Source organism: Anas acuta, chromosome 8 (assembly GCF_963932015.1).
Source record: "Anas acuta chromosome 8, bAnaAcu1.1, whole genome shotgun sequence".
Classification (NCBI taxonomy): domain Eukaryota; kingdom Metazoa; phylum Chordata; class Aves; order Anseriformes; family Anatidae; genus Anas; species Anas acuta.
The window spans coordinates 1,453,759-1,478,234 of NC_088986.1; the positions used below are offsets into that span (position 1 = coordinate 1,453,759).

At 40.3% G+C, this 24,476-nt stretch overlaps 1 protein-coding gene and 1 long non-coding RNA gene across 5 annotated transcripts; one reads left to right on the top strand and one right to left on the bottom strand.

The window, feature by feature from the left end:
- Positions 1 to 3,093: 3,093 nt before the first annotated feature.
- On the bottom strand, positions 3,094 to 6,957 carry LOC137860573 (uncharacterized). The gene is made up of 2 exons (XR_011099020.1): positions 6,376 to 6,957; positions 3,094 to 5,221 (listed from the first exon to the last, which is right to left on the bottom strand). It is a non-coding gene; the product is annotated as an uncharacterized lncRNA (long non-coding RNA).
- A 3,605-nt stretch (positions 6,958 to 10,562) lies between these two features.
- DEPDC1 (DEP domain containing 1) lies at positions 10,563 to 22,237 on the top strand. 4 transcript variants are annotated; one of them, XM_068690348.1, is made up of 12 exons: positions 10,563 to 10,702; positions 11,101 to 11,366; positions 11,944 to 12,094; positions 13,226 to 13,344; positions 13,781 to 13,911; positions 14,243 to 14,290; positions 15,675 to 15,815; positions 16,305 to 17,165; positions 17,777 to 17,949; positions 19,003 to 19,179; positions 19,464 to 19,649; positions 21,378 to 22,237. In XM_068690348.1, exons 1-12 carry the CDS (start codon positions 10,658 to 10,660, stop codon positions 21,516 to 21,518), a joined length of 2,439 nt encoding a protein of 812 aa, XP_068546449.1. In that variant the 5' UTR covers positions 10,563 to 10,657; the 3' UTR covers positions 21,519 to 22,237. The 4 variants fall into 4 exon arrangements, with proteins under 4 accessions (XP_068546449.1, XP_068546450.1, XP_068546452.1 ...); XM_068690349.1 differs by having other exon boundaries at positions 16,305 to 17,144; XM_068690350.1 differs by lacking the exon at positions 10,563 to 10,702 and adding an exon at positions 10,745 to 10,905.
- The last annotated feature ends 2,239 nt before the right edge of the window (positions 22,238 to 24,476 follow it).

Consider the following 24,476-nt stretch of genomic DNA (forward strand, 5'->3'; position numbering starts at 1 on the left):
TTTCACTGCCTCCTCCTCTTGTCCAAGGAAGTGCCCTGCTTCCAATCAGGGCAAAACCAGAGGACTATTTCAAAGTCAGTTTTACAGCATCTGCTAGAAAGCCAAATAGAAGTGTCACCTGCCTACCCCGCTGAGCTACAGCACAAAAGAAGAGCTCAGAATAAGACTAAAAAGGGCTGGACAACAAGGGCCACTCCATTTGTATAGTTTCTTCACTGCCTAGGCTCAAGTTTATTTGAATTCCTACTTGAGTTCCTGCACCAAATCCCAGCCCACAGACATGTACAGCTAAGGACTGCTGGATATAGCAACTCTTCAATTGTCTCTTTTTCCCCCCTGGTCTTCCCAAGCTACTTCCCAGTCTTTGAGGAAAGCTTTCATATCTTTACAGATCCTATAAAACATTTGGTCAAGGGGACCTGGACCGTATCAGCCTATGCCAGGGGCTTGGGGCCACACACAGCATCCACTACTGCCTCGGTCTGCTGAGAGCATCAGTGCATGAATCATTCTTCCCAAACAAAGTGGTTACCAGGCTGATAAGCAAGATCTCTGCAGATTTCACCCTCTGCTAATGCAAATTTGAACTGATACGTTCCTCATAACACAATGCCTTCATCAGCTTTTACCAAAAAAAAATATATATAAATAAAGTAATGCCTAATGACTCAAAGACAAGTGCTTGCAAGTTCTTTGAAAAAAAAAGATCTCATCTTTTTCCCCGGATAGGACAAAGCAGTGATGGACCACCAAATGCCATGAAAAATATTCAATGCAAAGGCCTGGGAAGCTGGCAAGAACAGCCCTGCTACCACACGACAGATCTGTTGTATAACGGTAATACCACGGTTACACTCCGGCTGCAGAAGTAACATTAAAATTGCATGAACATTTATTAAATCAACATGTTATCATTAAGTTGCATTTAACAGAAAAAGCAGTTTCCATTGGCCCAGCTGGCCTTAGAAACACCTTTTGTGGTTAGAAAAAAAGCAACACCACCACCATGTGGCAAGAACCATCCACCTCACAAGAAAATGATGCAGGAAGACAGGAGCTGGATCCAGAAAAGCAAAGTCTTGCTCCATCTTGGTTTTAGGCAGACAGAGATCCTAGAGCAGGCTCCTGGGTTGGGTTTTAGACAGCAAGGTTTCATTTGGGTGGCTGGACTTGTGGTATCATTGCCCACTGCAGGGCAGGACATTGCACTTCCAAATCCCAGAGTCATGGATTTATGGGTCTGCTCTGACTTTCTAGCAGATGCTGCACAATCATGCCCAGCCCTCATTAGACTTCTAATTAGACTCTGACCATCTCCACAGATTTTGGATGTTCCGAGTCACCAATAGCCTGAGACAACTATTCCACATTTGGAATTAAAATAGCGCAGCCTCAGATGGTGGAAGCAGCACGACGAACACCAGCAACGACCACCTTATGACTACACGCATGCAAAAGCCACCCACTTTGCTGGGGAGCCCTTTAGAGACTACAGAAGATCGGGGAAAATAATGGAAAAAAGCCTTTTGTAAATGTTTAGTTATTTCCAGGAATTAAGATGTCTACTCCTTTGGTTCCTGCCAGCTTTTGCCTTCCCCTACTGCTGAGGACATGCCTGGCAGCTGCCCCCTTCCCATGAAGGAACATCTGCAATTTGGGGACTCACGGAGAGCAAGTGAGCACCAGGAACCACAGATGAACGCCTGAAAGTATGTAAAATATTCACGCCTATTATTTCCCTACTGCTTCCAAATACCATTGAGATGAAAAAATTGCCAATTTGCTATCTCTAATCTGATCGTGTTCCCCTTTTGAAAGGAGTACCTGCCTCTTCCTAACAGCCAGGGGGATGTGAATACACATGGGAGGAAGACCGTGCCCCATATAGGATCCCATCCTTTGATCTTTTGAGCAACTGGCTTCCAAATTGCTGCACTGCGAAGCATTTTAATGTACACTTTGTATGGATGGTTACAAGCAAATGAATGATTTAGTAACAAAATGTTTGGAGTAAACCAATTGAGTAAAACTGCAGAGGGCATGTGCAATCAGGCTGGGTTTGAGTAACAGCTGCTACACATTTGTAGAATAATAGATCTGATGAACTAATTCGTGAGAGAGCTGGGCACAGCTGTGATGCAGCTCACAAATGAAAAGCAACAAATTATAAGCAACTGCATAAAAGGATTGTTTTTCAGACCAACTTCACTAAAACTGCACAAAGTTGTGTTGTGATTTTTTTTTTAATTAGTTTGGTGGATAAGGGAAGCAGAAGGAACAAGGCCTCTATCTGAAGTAACTGCTATTTAAAGGTCTGTAGCTGAGTCAGAAAATCACTTCTCTTTTAAAGTACAGGAGCAGGCAATTGAGTTCAATAAAAGTTGCATGAACAGACAGACATGTTGAGGGGAAATTCTGCTTTCTTCCAGAAAAACACCATGGATCAAAATTCTTATTTATATACCAAGTAAATATAATGAGTTACCAGATCAAGCTTTCTTTTGCGTTACACCCAAAAGGAAGATACAATTTGCACCTTCTCTTCCAGAAATCATCTCAAGAGGGGCTGTCACTACACAGGAGTCACGGGATTTGCACAAAGCCATTAGGGCAGCACGTGCCAATGGGATATTTCAGACTCGGGGACATATAAACTACGCTGAAGTTTTAATCGTATGCTCTTTTACTGACAACTTTCTCTTAAAAAAAAAATCAGAGTAAAAAAACTATTTTCATCAATTCTGATCTATGTTTAAACGAAAGCTCCACCAGGAGCCCTGGCTCCCTTCCTGCAGAGCTGCTGCCCCTCCACCTGCCCCACTGATGTATGGGGCCAGCCCACGGCAGGTGCAGGGCTCCGCATTTGTTTCCTTCTCTTCTCCTATATCATAAAGGTCAGTGTCTCTACTCACCCATACTTCCTTCCAGAAAAATAAATAAATAAATAACTCATTAGTTAGCTGATTTTGCTCTATTTTCACCAGATAGCTGCTGAAGTCGAAGGATGTCCAGCCCTACTGAATGTTAGCTGATTTGAGGCGCTGCCAGTTTTTCATTTCATCAAGTTATTTTCACAGAACTTACAGATCAGCATAAGCAAGAACAGCAAAAGGCATTGACATTTCCATAAAACATCCGAATGTGTTTTGGGGGTTTTTAAATTATTTTTATTGTAGCTGTAACCAAAACAATTTGAGAAATACCTTTCAGAAAGAAAATAGCTGTTTGGAGACAGAAGTCCATCACAATAGCCAGAAACATCCACCTTCCTTTTGTAATTCTGCTGGCAATCTGTAGCAACAGATTATTATTGCTGTGCGACGCCGACAGGACAGAGATAATGCTGTAATTTATTCTTAGAACATACTTAAGCGGAATTATTTTACTAGCAACCTGCTGCAATCCCCACAGTAATACAGCAGCCCGCACAGTACAGCTGATGGTATGAAAGGGAATGATTTAACACAAGAAAAGCAATCGATTTTACAGAGTGCAGCAGAGGCAGCCTGCTTCCAGGCTTAGATCTCTCCTGCTCCCTCTGCCTATTTGTCTGCTCCAAGGCTTCGTTCCGCATTTTGCTGGTGCAGAAACCGTCGCTCTCCACAAGTAATAGCAGGATTTCCAATAACCTCAGGCCATCCACATCTCACTGTAAGAAATTGAACCGAAGAGCCACCGCTCGGTCTGTTAGGTGTGCAGTCACATATCAGGCAGGATCAGCGGGGCTTGTTCTCGCCAAGCCTATGTTGTAATTACCTAAAAAGAATCCCGCAGTTTCCCCACAGAAATAGTAAGCGTATCAGTGTAGGCAGCTCAGCATTTTTAACTACCACATTATTTAGGAAAATATTCTCAAGTGCATTTATATATTGAGTAACCACCAAACTCAGATTTTCAGAAGTACAGAGGATGGTCAGGCACATAATTCATTTAAAAAAAAATAATCATTACAATTCAGAAGCCAACATTTCAGATACATTCATCTACTCAGCAGTGCAAGCTCTACACCACTGCCTCTCGCTCGAAAAGTTTTACAGATTGCATTTTGATCAGCACCCACCTGCTGACAACAGTTTTTCTAGAGCGTGTGCATCTTTGCTGATGCTCTGTGTATTCGCTAACAGAACTGGGAAACTTTACATTTCTAAGCACAGTTCCTACAGAGCAGCATTATAAAACGCAGCCCAGGGCAACTGCTGTAATGCCAAAGGGCTGGGGGATTGTTCCAGAGCACCAGCTTGTCACCACAGGAAACACACAGTCCACGTTCCCATTCTACCTGATAGATAATTTATGACAAAACTGAGTTTTACCAGGTTAAATTAACTAAAGAACAACAGGTCTCCAGTGGAAGACAGATGCGAAGGTATTGTTCCATGAAGCAAAGTCTGTTAATGAAACTTCATCATATGGACCAGCTTTTTATCTTAAATTCATTTAAAAATAATAATAATTTTAAAAAAAAGATATTTACAGAGGAGTTAGATACCAAAACACTTTTTGGGGTCTTTGTGTCAAGCCTAGCAGCACTATATGCAACAAAAAGAAGAATGCTTCAAAAATCCAGTTATCTTAACCTAGATGGTTGGGAAATTTAAAACTCCTCCAGGCATCTAAATACTTCAGAAATACTTGGTTTGTGGATCTGAGAAATCCAAGGGACATTTAAGAGATATATCAGCACTAAAACACATTTCACATTGAAATGTTGCAAAGGAAAAGAGAACACTGCAGAGAAGAAAAATCAGCTTCGTGGGTCTGTACATCAGTTTGAAACGCCTGGGTTGCAATCAGCAGCATTAGGACTTGCAGCCTCCTCTGCAAAGAGCAAGACAGCTAAATGACTGCACCTAGGCGTGACTTTATTCTCGTCTCAGCTGAGCCACCCCAGGGGCATACACTGAACCCAGACGTGTGTGAACATCAGGGGCTGGAGGCACGGAGCCAGCCTCTCCCAGGAGGGACCCACGGTCCCCAAGCAGACGGAGACACCAGCCTGGTGTGGAAGGGAGCGTTTCCTCCGTAGCTGCTGGTGTCTGTGTCTCTGAAGGGTTTCATTACGCCTCTGGAGTGTAGCTCTGCCTGTGGTTCAGGGCTGGAGCAACCTGCAGCTTCCACGCTCATCCCACGCAGCCCAGCCAGCAAGGAGCACGCTCAGCTGGCTCCCTTCTCTAAGCTGCGCTTAATATCCCTGTGCTTAATTAAGTCCTCAGCCAAATGACTAGGGGAAAAAGCAGAGAGTTAATTAATATATCATGATGCGGTACATAAAGAACTTCTGACAGGACAATAAATAATATATGAAAGGCAAAGCAAAAGGGCTCTAATTTCGGGTTGGTTCAGAAATACCTCAGGCCTCAAACTATCTGTACTAATTGCTCGAACACAGGACATTTCACATCCATGCTTACAAAGACCTTATTTACAACTAGAGTTTCAGATGCATACAGCATTAACACTTGATAATCTCAGCTCCAGTAGCCAAAATAATATTGCTAAGTTATTTTGTATGCAACGTCTCTGAATCCTATTAAAAATAAAGTAGTTTTTCACTAAAGCTGCAACCTTCCTCTAAAATGGTTGCAAGTGCTAGTTGTTAATTATAGATAAAACATTTCTGCAAGACTTTGAAATAGTGCTTGAAACTAACCCCAATCAGCTGAGCTCAATCTCAGTACTTCTGGAAATTCAAAGATCACCCAACTCCATACCCGTTTTAGTTTTTTGCACATATTTAACATAACATGAGTGTTCTCTTGCAAAAAGGCTCTTTGTGCACATCGCCCTATAGCACGGTAACATTCACCTTACAGCTACACTTGGCATAGACACACTGTTAGGCACAATTCTCTGACCTCTCTTCAGAGATATTTTTCTTTTGTCTTTTATAAGAGTTAATATTAATAGCAAAGTGTTTCTAGATTGCTATTCCTGTGCTAACGATGTTCCATATGTGCTTTCTTTAACAATATCAGTGGGGTCAACATTAGGAGAGGTTTATATTCAAGTAGAAGAATGGAAGGAATGAAGCCCTGACAAGATAAGGGATTGTACATCCACAAAACCTGACATTATCTTTTCATTTCACCAAATATCAAGCAGATTTATTTTGTGTACTGCAAGTATAGAAGCTATCCCCCTAAAATCAACATTTAAACAGACATGCACGAGAAACTAGCACCGGAGCACCAACAAAGCATGCTTCTGAAATCCTCACGGCACTTTACAAATGCTGTGCTCAGCCTCTCTCCTGGCTTTCCTACTGCCCGCAGGGCCACCAGCAGGTTCAGAGGCTGCCGTTCGTCCCCGCTGCCCCTGATGGTCCCAGCAGCAGTCCCGTCACGGCTGCTGTTACCGCCGAGCGCCCTGCCTTACCACAGTGGCATGGCAGAGAAAGCAGATGCTTAGTTTGCTGCACACAGATAATTCCAGCTCAGCAGAGGAGATCAAAACCAACACCTAGCTGCAGTAAAAAGGAAGTTATGAAACACAGGGGGCAACAAAAAGCCCTGCAGGTCATCTGTTGCCTCTGCTTCACCAGCTGGGCCCGGGTATCCACAGCGGCTGACTTTTGCCCAGCCCCAGCTTGGGGTCACTGCAGTGCTTCAGGCAGAAGCAGCAGCCCTGCTGATCTTCAGTGCTGGTGGGAAGGGGAAAGAAATCAGGGAGAACAATGAAGAGGAATAAAAGGAGAAGGAAAGAAGTGACACATGCTATATCATTTCCACGCTGCAAAAACCAATAATTTGCTTTTGAGGAGAAGCCACCGTGGGGAAAGAAGGACGCATGTAAAGATTTGTTTTAAAACAGAAGCGTGAGTGAGGTAGTGTCTTAAATCCAGCAGAGATACACGTAACAGCGAGCTCATTTCACTCTGAATTACTGATACTGCTCGCAAAGTCTCCGCTGTGTTTTATGGGTTTGTTTACTGCAGTGGGGTTTTGCTCTCTCCACCAGGCACACCTTGCATTGCTGATGCTGCTGGGGGCTGGTGCCTGGCCCCAACAGAGCAGAAGATTTGCAAAGATGGCACAGCTGCTGTGCCCCACTGCTATCTGCCCTGCCTACGCCAGAACTTGTAAAACCAAATTTACTACAGCTGCTGATGGTGCAGGGCTGGGGGGAGCTGAGATAGAGGCCACTGCAGAGGGAAGCTGAGTCTGCCAGAAACAGTCATCATTATTCCCATCCCCTCCCAGTCCTCCCACCGAGCAGGAGCAGCCCCACGGGCCTTCCTTTCCTTGTGCCACCTTGAAAAATTGTACTTCTTACTTTTTTTTTTAAACATAGAAAAGAGCACAAGACAAAAGAAAATAAGAGAGCTCACAGATAATATGGCAGGGCTTCGGCATTCGCAGCACTGTGCTATCTATGTGGGTATACCCACGGATTGTCTTTTGTTCAGCATGTAACAGAACAGCTAACACAGCATAAAATGTGCAGAGAGTAAGGCAATTAATAATACAATGGAGTTCCCCATGCCCTGAAAATTCGCCAAAAACAACAATTCAGTTTAATCTGTAGCCACTGTGCATTGTCTTTGTCACCTGATCTCCAAAATCGGCAGATTTGATGAGAGCGCAGAAAAGAGAAAAAGAAATGAATGAATGCATAGGAAAATTTGTGAAGAAAAGCATGGACTTACATGGCTTACAAATGACAAAGCAGAAATGACAGAAGTGGGGTACACAGAAGACACGGTGGAGAACTCAGATCTCCCCTGAATGTCTCACAACACACAAAAAAAGGCTTTAGTTCAGGTTGGTGGATTGATAATGCAATTTGTTTCCATACAACATAGTTCAATTGTGTAATTGCTTGCTTTAGGAAGAAAGAACGTTAACACTGCTGCGAAAGGACTGGACGATGATATACGAGGAGAAGCTGAGACAAGTGGGTTTGTTCGGGCATAAGACAGGATGGCTGGAGGACATCTCGCTGCTGCCTGCAGCTGCCTCTCAGAGGGCATAGAGGTGGAGCCAGCTCTTCTCGGAGGTGCATGATGGAAGGACAAGCAGCTGCAGGGACAGCTTGGGACCTGGAAAGGTCTGGCTGTGAAAGACCAACACTTTTACAGGAGGGTGGTCAAATGGGAACAAGAGCCCAGAGAGTTTGTGGGATCTCCATCCCTGGGATATTCAAAACTTGGCTAGTCACGGTCCTGAGCAATGTGCCCTGAGCAGAAGGCTGGACTAGGTGAGCTCTGGGGGGCATTTCCTACCCACATAATTCTGTGCTTCTATCTGTGAGTCTGTTAGGTTGGATAAAATAAAAACACTGTGAGGGAAGGAAGGGAAACCCACAAGCAACACTTTCCTCTGAAGCATCTCATTCTACGTAACAGTTAAATATAGGATTGATGAAATAAAGATGCAAATTAACATTTGAAATCTGATCCATTTACTGCATCAACCCCACAATCCAAGTGTATTATGCATTTGCACTCCTTAATGACAAATGCACAAAGCTTATGTTATCACTAGCAGTCTCCATGGTCTATTCCCTTATGTTTTAAATTCACCTTCTGTTTGAACTTACGGGCAGGGATGTTAATTCATCTGAAATAAACATCAGGAAATCAATATTAAGAGTTTCTAATTAGCTTTATTCCTTTATTTCAAACCAGCAAAACAAAGACCTGCAGAATATACAGCACAAGCTGCTTCTGTTTATTAATGTACACAGAAACATACGAGCAGAGGAACAGCCATGACCTTGACATTTTAAATGGACTCCGTTCATTTCTATTTATTTGTTTTATTTTCTGCTGTAATTAGCAGCAGCCACCAACATCAAACAATTATAAGGGGGAGCAGGGAGGGAATAATGCTCTACTTTTCCCATTCCTTTCCCTTGTGTGTTTTGCAAAACTTCACGTGGAGAGTTGCACTGATGCCTTCCTTCAGCTTAGCTGGACTGGTATTTGTATGCGCCTCTAACAAGAATAAGGGACAGGAAAATATCTGAAAGATAAGAAAATCTCATTGTGAAGCCATAAATCTGGCTTTAAGAATCATTTCAGTGACCCAAAAGTGCTCTTCTATCCTTTTAAAAGACTGCTCCAGTCTCTTGCATCTCTGTGACTGTTTAGTGATAAAAGTACAAAATTCCTGCCTCTGTGTGGTAATTTTGCTCTATGCAGGGAAACCTACAGGCAGCAGTACACTTGGAATTGAGATAGAAAAGAAGAACGAACTCTAGTTTTCATCTCCTAGGAGATTAATTAAAACACTCCAGCAGTATAACACTGCTTACACTGGCATGAAGAAGATGGACTGTAGCATTTCGGACTGCTCCAATTATCATTGTTACTGTAGTTTCCAGAGATGCCTCTAAAAACCTCTTTACTTGTTCTAAGATGTGAAGTTTCATAAAATGTATTAGATCATCTACAGCAATAGGTTGAATGCAAATATATCAAACTTTATGTGTTTTAAAATTACCTGAGAAAGGGAGTACGGGAAGCAATCAATACCAAAACAGCTGTAGTCAGCACTTTCTGCAGGTTTTACTCATGGAGATTTCCCTAAGATAATCAGTAAATTGATTTATACACTTGAACAGGTTTAGAGCCTGGGTCATTGGAAAAATCAATACCACTTCCTATCTTGGCAGCCGCTCATCAGGCAATTTTGTTAGAAAGAAAAACAGGAGGCCAGTTGTTGAAATATGCAAGTGATGAGGAGCATCTCCCAAGTTTATTAATCTAGTCAGAGAATCTACATTTCTTCTGCTAATCAGATAGAAAATGTAAGTGAAATAACTTCCCTGAATGTTTCGTTGTTTATTACACTGAATCCTAACCCAGCCACTGCTAACCAACCAGCAGGTGCCACAGCGCACAGATCTGATAAATGCCACGAGGAGGATGCTTTGGTTGGCTCCTCCAACTCATTTCTTACACACATAAAAGCAGAAAAAAGCCATCTGCCCCTTCAGCATCTGCCTCTGTCACCTCAGCTGTGCTGAAGGGGGCATTTTGGCGCTTTAGCCTTCTGCTTTCCTCCCTGAGCTACAGCTTTAGGTCTTTGCTGAAATCCCCTTGTTATGCTGCTATGCTTTCTCTTAGCAGTAGCAGCTTTATCTTTCTTATAAGGATGCCTGAGGTATTCAGCTGCCTTTATTTGGCTATACAAGAAGCTTAGGTGATGAGCCCTAAACGTCTGAGCAACGGATGGCAGCATCGAGATAAGAGGCTCACGGGGTACTGATAGCTCCAGCTTACAAGTCTATGAGCTCTGCAGGCCCAGAGAAAGGAAAAACACTTAAAAACTGTGAAAGTGTGTTAAAAACTGTGAAAGTGTGTTAAAAACTGAAACGTGTTGGCCGATTTGGGGGGGTTCTTATTTTCTTCTGGCGGTGCGTGTGGCTGGGCTGCTGTGGGAGCTGTACGGGGATGTGCTGTGCCGCACTTGGACCTGGAGCAGTATCTGTGAAAGCGCTCTGAAAACCAAGTGACGCAATCTAAGCTCTTTTTTTGGCCTTTTATTAACAAATACGTAATTCACGAAGGGGCGCAGGGCTCCGACTTCCCCCTCAGCGCCCCTGAGGCGGCGCGGCCCCGCCCCGTGTGACGCGAGGCGCCCAATGGGGAGCCGCGCGGCGCGTTCGAACGGCGCGGCCGTTGGGGGCTCGGCTCGGCCCGGCCCGGCCGGGGATGGAGGGCGAGGCCCGCCCCGGCCCCTACCGCGCCACCAGGCTGGTGAGGATGAGGGGGGGGGGGGTCGCGATAGCCGCCTATGTCGCGATAGCTGCCTGTGTCGCGACAGCCGCCGGCTCCCTGGGCTGCCCTGTCAGTACGTAGACGGGCATGAGGCAAAACCCTGCGTAAAACGTTCACGGAGTTTAGTTTAAAGTTGGGGTTAAAGCGTACTGCGGGCATAGCGACACTAATAATGATTTATTGTAGGCATTGATATTCGTCAATGTAGCTCTGACTTTATTTATATGGCTATTACTAACCATTACTAACCACTATGTATACGGTTATTGCCAACTATTGCTACTATTTACACGGTTATTGCTAACTCTTACTGTTTTTATTGATTTTTATTATTAACGCTTCAGCCCTAATCCTCTCTTCTTCACCCTTCCCGTCAGTGGAATGAGATCACCAGGTATTTCCGAGCGGGCATGCCCCTGCGGAAGCACAGGCAGCGCTTCAAGAAGCACGGGAGCTGCTTCACTGCCTCGGAGGCCGTGGACTGGCTCCACCAAGTCCTGAGGAGCAACAGCAACTTCGGGCCGGAGGTCAGCAGGCAGCAGACTGTCCAGCTGCTGAGGAAGTTTCTCAAGAATCACGTCATTGAGGATATAAAAGGACGATGGGGATCTGAAGACTTAGAAGACAACGGCGTGCTATACAGGTACTGAAATGAAGACCAGCTGAGAGAGGTCTTTTGCTTGAGAATTTGATTTAATGCTAAAGCTCTCCAAAAATCTCACTTTGGTTTAACTGCTTGAGCCAAAATGAATTATTAGTACCATTTTACTCAACGGTCTTGCAGTATAGACCATAAATCCTGCATGCTCTCGCAATTCTTCCAAATTTCTTACTTGGCATGTGTGCTGCATTCAAGTGCTTGGGGGGGCAGGCAAAGAGAACTTACTGTAGTGGCTCTGTGCTGTGCTACCAGTCCTGTGTTTACTTCTCTTGTACATTTCACAGGAAGCCAAAGTGGGAAACAAAGCCCTTGCTTCTCAAAGTCTGGTATGAGTGCTGTATAAATATCTCAGCATCTTCAACTTGACTTTGGAATCAAGAGTAGCCCAAAGCTAACTTATAATATGGCTGTGTTTAACAAAGGAAAAAAATAGTCATTTTTCTTGAATTCTCTTCAGGATATTATGGAATCTTTAAGTCACAGTTTGGGGTAAATGGCTTCTTATATATTTACTGCATTTTAGTCTAAATGCGTTTGCTGTCTCTCCTATTAATTACAGATTTCCTTCAACCTCTCCAGTTAAACCTCTACCGAGCTCTCGTCGAGAAAAAGAGAACTTGGAAACGTTCTCTAGAGACAAAGAAAGACTTCTTAAACTGCCACATTTATCCAGGAGAACTGTTAAAAAACATGAATTACTGGACTCTCTGGTAGTAACTTGTATTTCTTACATAATTATAGTTGCCATGCATTTGCCTTATCCTTTAAAAACAAAACAAAAAACTAGAAGCAATCAACTTTTAGTTGCACTGCATGTCATCTTCCTTTCTAGCTGAAGAAATAAATTGTTAATTTCTTCTAGAAAGTGAAATAGAACACTTATGTAGCTTTGATAGCAAGATGCAGCTATATTTTATAGTGAAGTGCTTTGGTTATGTGTTCTCTTTCTTTTGTATGTACAGAAAGATTTAATTAACCAATACATAAATATTCAAGCAAAACTCATATAAGTAAAACAGCTGAAAATGTAACATGGCATTTTTGAAATGTGGTCAGTAAGTAAAAGGAACTGGGTATTTGACACAAGATATTAATTAAACTCCTATATGAAACTATTTTTCAACTTACTGACAATAGGTCTGTTGGAAGGAAAATACAGGGAGAGAATGTTAATAGTGCTGCCACATTTTTGAACTAGAAAGAAAGGTCACTTGACCTCCCCCCATCACAGTCTACAGTCAGTTTTGCATCTAAATGATCTGGGCTTACATAGCTTTAATTGTACACGTGTAAGCAATTCAGCATCTCATTCCATCAGTATTGGAGGGGTTTTTGTTTTCTTACAGATCTGTGGCTTTGTCTCCTTCAGTTCAGAATTATCCCTAGTACAATGTTTTAAAGTATTGGGAGAGCTGGAAGGTGGAGTTCTTGAATTGACCATTACAATATTGAAACTTAACTTTTCTTTTTTTTTTTTTTTTTTTTTTTTTTCAAAAAGATTGAATGCAACTGTTTAGCGAGTTGTTCTCTTCAGACTTGTGTGTGTGCATACTTTGTGAATTTAGATTATGATCCTACAGAAGAATCCTTTGCTTATTAACACATTTGGATTTGATCTGTTTCTGTTCTTTAAATTGCTGACTTCTGAAAGTCTTGATTAGGTCATTTTCTGTAGTGTATTTTTTTAACCTTTTAATTGTGCATGCTTACATCCAGTGCTGAGACTGTAAAGGTTACTTCCTAGATCATGCTTTGGAATTTAATGCTCTCAAGAAAGATGTGTGTTTCTTTATCTGAAATGGCTTCTTCCAGTATAACATTCATAAACAACTAATTTTCAGGAAAATTTAGAAAAAACAGAACCAGATATAACAAAGGAGAACAAAGAAGATGAACTGCATAGGAAGGAAATAAGCCAGGAATATGTGCAAGAAATTTGGAGAAATATCATTCTAATACAGTAAGTAAGAAAGTGCAAAAGGTGCTTTCTTGTGCGTATGCTTTCTGTCTATAGTGGCCCAATGAAGCTTTTGACTTGCAAACTACGTGAGATTTTTAAAATCATGCTTAAAGGTGAATATTTTTATTAACTACTACTTACATATGCTTTCTAATGTATTTTCTAATATTGGATTGTTGTACTTAAGAAATGTACTGCTGTTGGTGTTAAAATATAATTTAACACCACAGCTGCTCTTTGTTCTCCCTGTTCCTACTGGTTTTTGGTGTTTGTCCCAGGAACAACTGTGTCCACAAACTTCTCTTCTGGAAGTGAAATTTTATGAAACTGCAACTCAATTTATCAAGCAACGGTTGTTTGAATAAACACAAAGAATCTGTTTTTGTTTGTTATTAACAAAAGTTTTAGACAATGTTTCTTTTCTTCCTCCCTGCAGTTTGCAAACCATCTTAGGCCTCCCATCTTTGGAGGAAATTTTGCAGCCAACACAGATAGTTCCTGAGTATGTCATATACAATATGACTAACACAAGCAAACATGGGGTTGTTATTTTACAGAACAAATCAGGTAAGATTTTTTTTCTAGTTTTGCTTAAAGTTTTTGGATGGTGCAATTGCAGCAACATAGTACTTGACTAAGGTAATATGTTTCATAGCCTGTCTCATACGCTTGCTTTTCCAAACTAGAGTCCAGTTCAGTGTGCTTGTCTAAAGGGTTTAGTAAGTGTATTACATTAATCTGTAAGCGTATGTTAAATACATGTGCATAGTAATATTTAAAATTAGTTTTATATTTGAGCTTTTATTTGACACATTTATTACATGATTGTGATTACTTGTATTCATTATTAAGTCTTTGTGGTTATGTATAAATAACATATGTATGTTGTTCATTTTAGAAGACCTCCCTCACTGGGTGTTGTCGGCTATGAAATGCCTCGCGTACTGTAAGTAATAGCTTTTAAGTTCCAGAAACCTATTTTGAAAGTTGAAAGTGAAATATACATGCATATTAAGGCCAATCGTGAATTTCATTTTCAAAATTCAAATAATTGGAAGTGCCTTGATATATTGAGAAGCAATGAAAGCAATTCATATCAAATTACTGCACAGAAATGTAACATAGAAGAGCAAATACATTAGAGATGTTATGCTTAAGGCAATCAAGATATTAGTCCTCTAGCAAAAAACAGTGAATTGAATGAAGTCGAGTTTCTAATGGCTGTTGTCAATTGTCTTGCTAAAAAAGGAGCGTTTTTTTTCTTTAGCTTGTACTGTAGTAGACCTGAGTGGTACCAGTAGTCTCTCTCCTTCATTTGTGTGATAAAAATCAACATACTCAGTCAATTTTTATGAAACTTCAATGTCTAGCTGCCTTTGAAGCTTCCTTTGTCAGATGTTTCAGAAATAGCATTACAAACACATGCAGATCACGATTATGTAAGCTTTGCATCTTTATGAAGCAGATTTTGGAAAGATTTTGAAGAAATGGAATAATTATACTGACCTTTTATTTGTTTTTGTGTTTTTTTTAACTTTCTTTAAATGGCTAACAGGGCATGCGAGTGTTAGATGAGTGCCTCTCCAATGAAATGCGATATGATGAGCTCCTTGTATGCGTGTCCTTGCCCCTGTCCCTGGCAATTGCCTTCATTAGCTCCTCTGAAAGCTGCACTGGCTATGGCATAGTGGGCTGGTGTGGGTTTATACATCTATGTGTATGTCCAGCTGTTCAGTGGGGCTGTGGTAGGTGTCCAGTCAATGTTAGAGTGGCTACAGAAGTCCAGTTTGCAAGGTACACTCTAGTGAAAATTACATTTATTTTTTTTCTTCAGCTGCATTCTCAAAAACACAGAGCCTCTTTCATGAAGAGCACTATTTGGAAAAGCAGGACAGGGAAGAGCTTGGTGAATGGACTTAAATCAAAGTTGAAAACAGAGCTGTGTACTAATCTTTGAGCATTTGATTTCCTTAACCCCCACAACAGTCCTGTATTTAGGTCTAATTGATCTTTGTGTGAAATGAAGGCAAATGCAAGGTTTGTGACTATTTTGAGGGATATATAAAGAGCATAAATGAGTTATATTACTGGTGTGGAATACCAGAGGGTATTTTTAAGAGTAAAAATGAGCAGAACTCTGGATTCGTAGAATATTTTACACTATTTCTGCTTACAAATGCTATAGTGCTGAACTACAATTGTACGTGTATTGCTGACATGATTGTTCTCTTGTGAAACAGTCATTCCTACAGGAATAAACTTATACTGTTATTTCGGTAGAATTGTGAGAATAAAAACTTTGTGAATTTTCTTTCTTTGCTTCTATTTAGGGCCTAGAAATAATGACATGAACCAACCAACTTACAGTGGGTTTGAACGGGACGTGTTCAGAACAGTTGCTGATTATTTTCTCAATCTCCCTGAACCATTACTTACTTTTGAATACTATGAACTTTTTGTTAATATTTTAGGTATGTATGAACTTAGAAATAAGCTAAGTGTAAGCTATAAGTTTATATCAACTGGGAGAAAAAAAAAATCTGTATCTCAAAGTGGACCTTGACCCCTTAGTCTGTATGGCAACTGGAATCCGAGGAATATCATCAGTGCTGTTGTTCTGTATAACAATATTAATTGAAATGCAATTGTATCTCATTCTATGCAAATTACTATCTGAACTAACTTTCTTAATATTCGGTAACCGTAACTTGGAAATATGTGCTCATCTTTGTCCCTCACTATTGCAGTCTGTTAACTTGCTTTATCCTTGCATGTTGGTTGCAATTATTGTGCTAGATTGCTTTTGGGCTGAGCTAAATTTTTCTTACATTTTACTAACTGAGTCAATTAGTGTCTTATATTTGTTGTCTTCTCTGTTCGGTTAGCAACTTTATTTCTTTCTGGACTTGTTTTTATTCACATCACTTGCATCTTAATATATATATTTCATTTTCTGATAGTTATGTGTGGCTACATCAAAATACCAGATCTATGCAGCAGAAAACATTCTGTCCAAGATGAGACATGTGACCTACAACCTTCAAAAATTCTTCACTTGAACTCTTTCAAGTCAACTGAATGTCTTCTTCTAAGCCTACTTCGCAAAGAGCCTGAGAAAAAGAAGAAAGAATATGAAGTTTCCAGGAAGTGGTCTGCAGAAGAGTCGGCTGTTCAAAAACAATGTGCCAAGAAATTGCAACAATATAAACTGAGAAGTGAACAAGGCAGTGTTGATAATCTAATAGGAGGAAGTTGTCAAAATCTTTCAGGTTTCAGGAATGAAAAAGATTTAGCTCTCAAGTTCAGGACAAGATGTTACTCTTTGGAAAGAATTGGAGGTACTGCCTCAAGTGTACGTAATAAAGGAGAATCAGTTGTCCTCAGGCAAACTGATGTGAACACAGTCTTGGGCATAAGAAGTAAAAACCAATCACTTCCATATGAGCATAAAGCCAACTCTGCATTGGCGTTTGGTTTTGATAACGCATACCAAAACCAAACTTATGGTGTGAAGACAGCGTCTGTCTCAACTCTTCAGGATAAAGAGCTACTTGATGAAAATCATAGATCAAAGGAAATATGCAGGTCTCAGAGTTTACTTGGCAGCAGGAACTCCAAAAGTTGTACTAGCATCAATATACCAGTTGCCGAAATCACAGTAAAGCCAACGTCTCAACTTTGTGGGCAAAGAAAACCAAATGCTGCAGTGGACATCAGGACTGAGGTTTCTGATATCACCGTCAGCAAGAGACTCTGCAAAAGTACCACAGAGCTCTCAGAATACTCTTTCACTCACTCTTGTATGTTGACTGGCACGCAAAGTAAGACGGCTTTCCAAAGCATGTTGTATTGGCTTATTGTGTTGACTAACTAATCTCTGCTTCCTTACTTTCTTTGACACCGTTACTGTTGGTTTTTTTTTGGTATCTATATAATGTAACTTGTGGGTTTAAAAAACAAGTCCTGGTTGCTAAGTTGTACTGCCTAAACGTAGCCTTTCATGCCTCCGCTAACAAATAGTAGCGTGTAGTGTCTTTGCATTCTCAAGTGTGATTTATCAGGTAAGTGATGGAACTTCTGACCTAGGCACTGTCTCAGAGTAAGGAAAGGAATTTGTACAGACCTGCCTACTGAAGATGTCTTTTTACAACCTTTGGAATGTATTTTCTGAAAATACTTTAAGAAATAACATTAGGGTCATTTCTTCATTGCGTTATGGCCTTGATTGTACAAGCAGTTTATCATAATGAAGTGAGTTGAGGATGCCCACGCAAAAAAAGGACATGTAATGTTGATCTACAATGTTATGGTTTATTGCTATGAACCATAATTGTCTGCATTGGGAGGGAGGGGAGTTATTTTGCTGAATAAAAAATAATCCTGAAAGTTGATTCAAATCTTAACGATAGCTGTATTTACAATTAACTTGTAGATCTCCTTCAGCCTCACTTAGAAAGAATTGCTATTGAAGCACTACAGATCTGTTGTTTGTTGCTTCCACCACCAAATCGTAGAAAGATGCAGCTCCTGATGCGTATGATCTCTCGAATCAGTGAAAACGTTGATATGCCACGACTGCACGATGCGATGGGCACACGCTCTTTGGTAGGAGAATCATAATTGCAGTTTATCTCTTGTTTTAAAAATATTGCTGAAGTAATGCTGAGAATACTAGCAGTAATTAGGATTTAAGGTTCTCTGCTTGCTGTAATTAAACACAATTAAATTGTGATTAATGGGCAGATTTTTCATTTCCACGACACTTAAAAAAAATCTGGCTTGCAGCAGGCACTTTATCTCCATCCTAATACATTTGAAATATTGATGTTGCTTATATTTATTTTGTCAGGAGGAGGGAAATAATTAATTAAAAGAATGTAAATGATTGTTCAGTCTGATTTATCACTCAGCTGCCGTTTAAGCTTAAAAGGTGGCAAAGTGTGTGTGGACAACCTTTCTTGGGATCAATATTTTTGTGTTTGAAGTCAAAACCGTGGAATTGTTTGGCTTGGAAGGGACCTTTAAAGATCATCCAGTTCCAACCCCCTGCCATGGGCAAGGATGCCACCCACTAGATCAGGTTGCCCAGGGCCTTGTCCAGCCTGGCCTTGAACAGCTCCAGGGCAGGGGATATGACAACACCTCTTGTGATTAGGACTTAAACCATTCCAGAAGGAGGAAGCCTAGTGAGTTTAAAGACTAGCTTCTGGGTCTGAATTTAAGCTTTTATTGGAACGACTACTGGAAGACAGCTGTAGTACTTGTGCCAAATAAGATTAAACAACAATGTTACCTGCACAAATTATTTTAAAATAGCCTGATAAAAGCCAGAAATAGGGAAACTCTAAAAATGTTTATTAAAAAAAAAAAAAAACTTGAAATTGGTTGTTGTTGTACATTAGATCTTGGGCAGGCTGACAGTGCAGATGTGTTTTCTGTCTTCTTGCCTAGTTCAAGATAGCTACTTGAATATGCACATTTTTCTGTGGGGGAAAATATTACATTTTTTTAGTTTATTTCTTAAGTAAATCTTAAAGTAATTTCTTTTAAGATTACTTTAAGAAAGTTGGTATTGGAGAACTTGTTGTGCCACTGTATAGAGTAGAAGGAAGACAGATCCCTGACTGCACATACTAACGATCTGCTAAACACTTCTAGATGATACAGACCTTTTCTCGATGTGTGTTATGCTGTGCAGAAGAAGTTGATCTTGATGAGCTACTTTCTACACGATTAGTTTCATTTCTAATGGACCACCAACAAGAAATATTTAAAGTGCCAACTTACCTGCAGGTTGCAGTGCAAGATCACATAGAATACGTGAGGATGGCTCAGGTTGGTGGCATGCCAGAAGTTCAAGTACCTTTGCTAGCTGCAAAGTATTTGTTTATGTGGGTGGGATGGGAAAACTGCAAATAAACCCAAAGTATTTTAAATGCAAACTTTTATTTAAGGTATTGGTGCAATCATAAACATCAGCTACTTTATAATGCCTTGCAATTTGTGATGCCACTAAGTTGATATGCTTGGATGTTAAGTAAGGTAGCTTCTTACCAAGGTAGTGTATAGTCATTTGACCGTGTAGACCTTTCTTTGATTTTTATTTTTATTTATTTCAGGGCAAATATCCAAGGGAAGAAATTTGTGCCATATTGCCAACATACTCGTACTGCAAACAAATAACTCCTCAGGAGTTTGAAGAACAAAAGGTTTCTACATCTCAAGCTGCAGTGGCAGAGCTGTTAGAGAACATTATCAAAGATAAGAACTTGTCTGTAAAAGACAAAAAGAAGAAGTTAAAGCAGGTAAGAAAGGTGGATATTTACTTCTGAGAACATTCCTGTGAGGGAAGGGGCTCAGCTCTGACAGGCGGAACAGAACGTGAGCAGACTATAAAGAGAAATGCTTATTTTTTCTGTGGAATTAGCTTTGTTTTGTAACATGCATGTTGTTCAAGATTATCTGTCACTTCTATAGCCTGCTAATGTGTTGCCTAATAGTAAAGCTAAAGCACAGCAACTCTGGCAGGATTTCCTACTGGAGGTTTTTTCTTTTTAAGAAAACCTTTGGCAAGTGTCTCTGACCAATTGAATAGTATTGTACTTGTCCTAGAATTTCCTAAGCAAGTCTTGTGACTCAAATTTGAAAAAGCAGCTTTTCAAAGCAAGTGCATTTGTTCTGATGCCCCTTCCCCCTGCTTCTGCAACACTGACTTTCACGTGTTGTGAAAACTTCAGTGTAATAGCTTCAATTTCAAGCCTCAGAAGACAGGCCTTTTGTTCGAGTTCATTGAAACGTCCTGCATGTAAAAAAGAATAGTTAATTACAGTTACTGAAACCTAAATTTCTGAGTAAGCAAGCAGTAAGAAGTGATGCACAGCAGCACTTCAAGCAGGCAAGGCAGGGAGGAAGGAAATAAACTAATATACTCTAACAATAAAACTTGAAGCGTGTATTTAAATGTTTGGTGAGTTCCTACTGACAACCACAAGCAGTTTATACTGTAAAGACCACATATTAGCAAAGTTATTTTTAAAATTCATGGAGTTCTGTTATTGTCTTATCGTTTGTGCAGGGATAACTAGTGGCATGATAAATCACAGCTCTTTGGAGTGAGTATATAGTTTTGATAATTTGATTAGGGGAAAGACAAATGTCACAAACATGCCACTTCCTGGGGGGGGGGGGGGGAGTTAGATCCAACTTGCGTCAGCACCAAATGTTACAAATGGTGGAATTTTCAGTAGATTGAGTCCTACTTGAGATTCCAACTTGACCTTACATAAGAAACAGGCAATACAACCAAAACATCTCCAAAGCCAGATATTTCTGTTTGTTGCGCATCTGCAGGAACTGAAAAATAACTCCCCTAGTTTAAGTAGTTATTCTCTCTTTCCTGAGAGAACGCCTTCAAAAATCTGCTGAACCTGAACTTCCAGTTATTTGAAACATTTATCATTGTGTTTTTTGAAAAACAGCTTTCCAGGCATAAACAGAACACATACCAATGCTGACAGTGTCTTCAAATGGGTGACCGTCTTGCCTTGCTTGGAGAATAAAAGCTGGGCATTACTTTCAGAATCACAAAGATGGTGACAAAAGCAATAAGCTGTGCTAACTAATATTCATGATCGTGAGCAGCTGCAGACCGTCATTTCTAGTGGAGATGCCAGCAGGTAGTTGCTGGTTGGAGGTAGAGCAGTACAGTGTCTGCTGGCACTGTTCCAGTCAACAGGTAAACATCCTTGGGGTTAAAATGAGATTGGAAAGATTGGAAGCTTTTCTCATTTCAACAGAAGATGAAGTACCTGACAAAACTACTTCCACCTGATTCATTGTTTATCACTTGTGAACTTATAAGCACAAAGGGCTGCAGCTTTAGTCAAGTGTCACAGCAGAAATACTTTGCATACTGATAGTCTTGCTGCTGATACATATCTGTACGTGGTGATTCATGCTCAAGTCCTAAACAGTTGGGTTTTATTTTTTTTAGTGGAGTGCCTTTTAATAATTTTCTTTTGCCTGTTTTCTAGTTTCAGAAGGAATATCCTCTGATCTACCAGAACAGATTTCCAACTACAGAAAACGAAGCAATACTGTTTGAGAACAAACCTACCATCAAACAACCGATGCTTAGCCTAAGAAAACCAAAATTTCGTAGCCTGAGATATTAAATTTAACCATACTTCAGATGCATGTTTACTTAATGGATGGATGAATGACTTACCAAGGGGTGCTTTCTATGCAAATTTGCTAGTGGTTGCTTATGTAGAAGGAAGAAATGTTTACATGAACACTATGCTGAAAAGTGCCAAAATAACATTTTTCTGGAGGTTACTTTTAAATGACTTCTAAGAGAAATATTTATCTGTTTACAAATTAATCAACGTATTGTGCTCAGTAGAATAAATGTGAAAATAAGCATGAAGCTATTGGTAACCAAAAAATGTATACAGGGTTTTCATGTGGGAAACTAATGATATGCATATTGCAACTTTTTTTAATGTCTGTTCAGGAATTTGTGCCATTAATTATAGTTTGCGTGGAGTTTTAATTATTTGTTTGGTGTGGATAAGTGCCTTCCTTGTTTTCACAAAATACTTGTCTGTAAGCAAAATAATATTTTTGAAGTTCGGGACTAATTTAAAAGTTGCTTTTGTTGTTTTCAGGGGAGCCAGAAATTCACCATAAATAAATTATCTGCCTCCTTAAAATACTTATTTTCTTCTCATCTGTAAAATCTGCTTTTTTCATATATATTTATTTATATTAAAAGTGCTAGGTATGTTTGATATTTTCCTGGAATGCTTATTTTGGATGTACTGATACCATCTGTAACTTGTCGTTTTGTTGGAGAAGTGTGTGAGATGTGACTAAGAATAGAATCATAATACACGACATTTCCCTGTGTTGTTTCTGGAATTAATCTGGAATTCAGGGTTAATTCTGATGGGACCAACACCACCCCCCACAAGGTCTATCTGCATGGATATCTCTGTGAGAACAACTTGGGATCTTCTTTATGAAAACACTGACTTAATATGGGGGGGACAACTTAAAAAGTCGTAAGTGGTAAATGTTGTTGGTGCTCAATAGTGGGTTTGGAGAGAAGTGGATGCTTCTTCTATCCCATATTGGTATCCAAATGGATAAATCCTGAAAACCTTTTGTCTATATCCCCAAGGAGACGCTGAGAGCATGTGGGTACAACCAGGGCAATTAAAGCAATTTTACAATTTAATGAAAAAATCCCTTTTCTCTTAACAGGGTGAAAAATAATGTAATATAGAAAAAAACATGGACCTTTAAGGTTCCAGTGAAACATTGTTTGTGTGAAAGTATTGTTATTTTGGAAAGCTGTGATTAGGAAGAACCGTCGGCTGACATACCAAGTGTGAGCTGCACAGTGGGACCTATGGATATCGCTGCTGGCAATCAAAGCATCACCACTACGTGCTGGAGCAGTTCCAAGTTCTGTGCCTTGTAAGGCTTTTGTAGAATTTGTGCTGCAAGTAGGAGCATTAATGGACCTGCCACTCGGTCTGAACCATAACTGAGAGGACCAGGTGAAGGTGATAACGGGGCTTAAAAGCAGTGTTGGTCATGGTGCATCCACATCTGTGGATGGTTAGGCAGGGGAGAGATGAGAAGTAATGCACTTGAACTCTCATGTAGTGTAGCTGAATGTTCTCAGGGGGAGTGAAGCCAACACATAAAATAATTTCTGTAGATTCTCATTAATATCCAGTGTTTTCTTTCCATGTTCCAATATTGCACCAGACCTTCCTTACTAGTCAGGAACAACGTAAATCTGTGGTGGTGGTGCTGGGTTTTCAGTCAGACGTGTATATGTATGCCATTCAGGGTCTTGAATGTTAAGTCTGTGCACGTTGCTGTGCTGAAAATTTGTAAGAGTTGTCTGATCACTTCGTTTTCAGGCCCCAAGTCCATGCTGTGTCCTGCCCCAAGCATAACTGAAGCTTGTTCGGGTGGGCTTGGTGCTGCATAATACTGCTTTAATACTGCTTTCTTCCACTGCTGCCTTCAGCTGAAGGCTTCCTTTAACCTCATACCACAATCACTCATGTGCCATACCCTGAAACCACTCTGCATTTTCAAGGAATGTGTCTGTTTTACACGTTGCATTAGTGCTTCTAGATATAAAACTATTTGCTTATTCTGGCTGTATTTGCAGGAAAATGAAAGGGATGCTCTGCAATGTTGGACTGTATAAGACGAAAGATTTGTGAAGTCCACCTTTATTTTCACTTTAATTTTGGTGATTTTTTTTTTTTGTTAAGCCTTTGTGTGCTTCATGGAATCAGATATTTTAGTGACAAGCGCTTTTCCTTTGTGCAAGCTTCTTGGTGGTTATCTTGCTCAGTTATCTCAGAGCTATGAGCTGTGCAATGTAGGCATGTCCAGTGTGCCTTTTTGTCTCTCCATTCCAAAGACGAACTGAATTTCTACTGTATTTGCACATGCTGGTTCTTACAGGAATTGTCATAAAACCAATCATAAAAATTAAAATGAAAGCAAATCTCAACTACTTGTCTCTACCTGGATTTTTTTTGTTTTTGCATTTCTTGGGGACGATCCATACCAGAATTGTGCTAACCTAATATTATCTGCATAGTGCTGAGCCTCTCCAAGAAGCTGGGTTGTTGGCTTTTGTTTTGCTTTGCTTTTTAAGATGGGGAGAAATTTTTTTACTTTAGAATAAATTATTTAGAATAAAGGGCTTTGTTATCATTGTCTTTTTTTCATTTTACTACCTGAAACTTGTCCTACAATAATTAAGGTTATAATTTTGCATCCTATTTTGTTCCTGTGCACTTCAATCTAAAAAGGTTTTAGCCTAAAGCAGTATTTGTAACACTTTTCTCCCACAACCTTTGTTTTGTGGATGTTTACCTTCGTTCCTATGTGAAGAAATCGATGTGAAATACCAAATCAGTCCCATGTTAGCCTCCAGAGGTGTGGGAGTTACTTGCTGGTAGCTGCAGCACAGCTGGCATGATGCCCCTTTTGCATTATGTGCTGTTCTTTATGTGGAAGACTTTGAAAGTGGCAAACCAAGGTAAAACCCAGTCTCAGCTGATGTTAGTAAATGCTTTGATGCCCTGTAGATC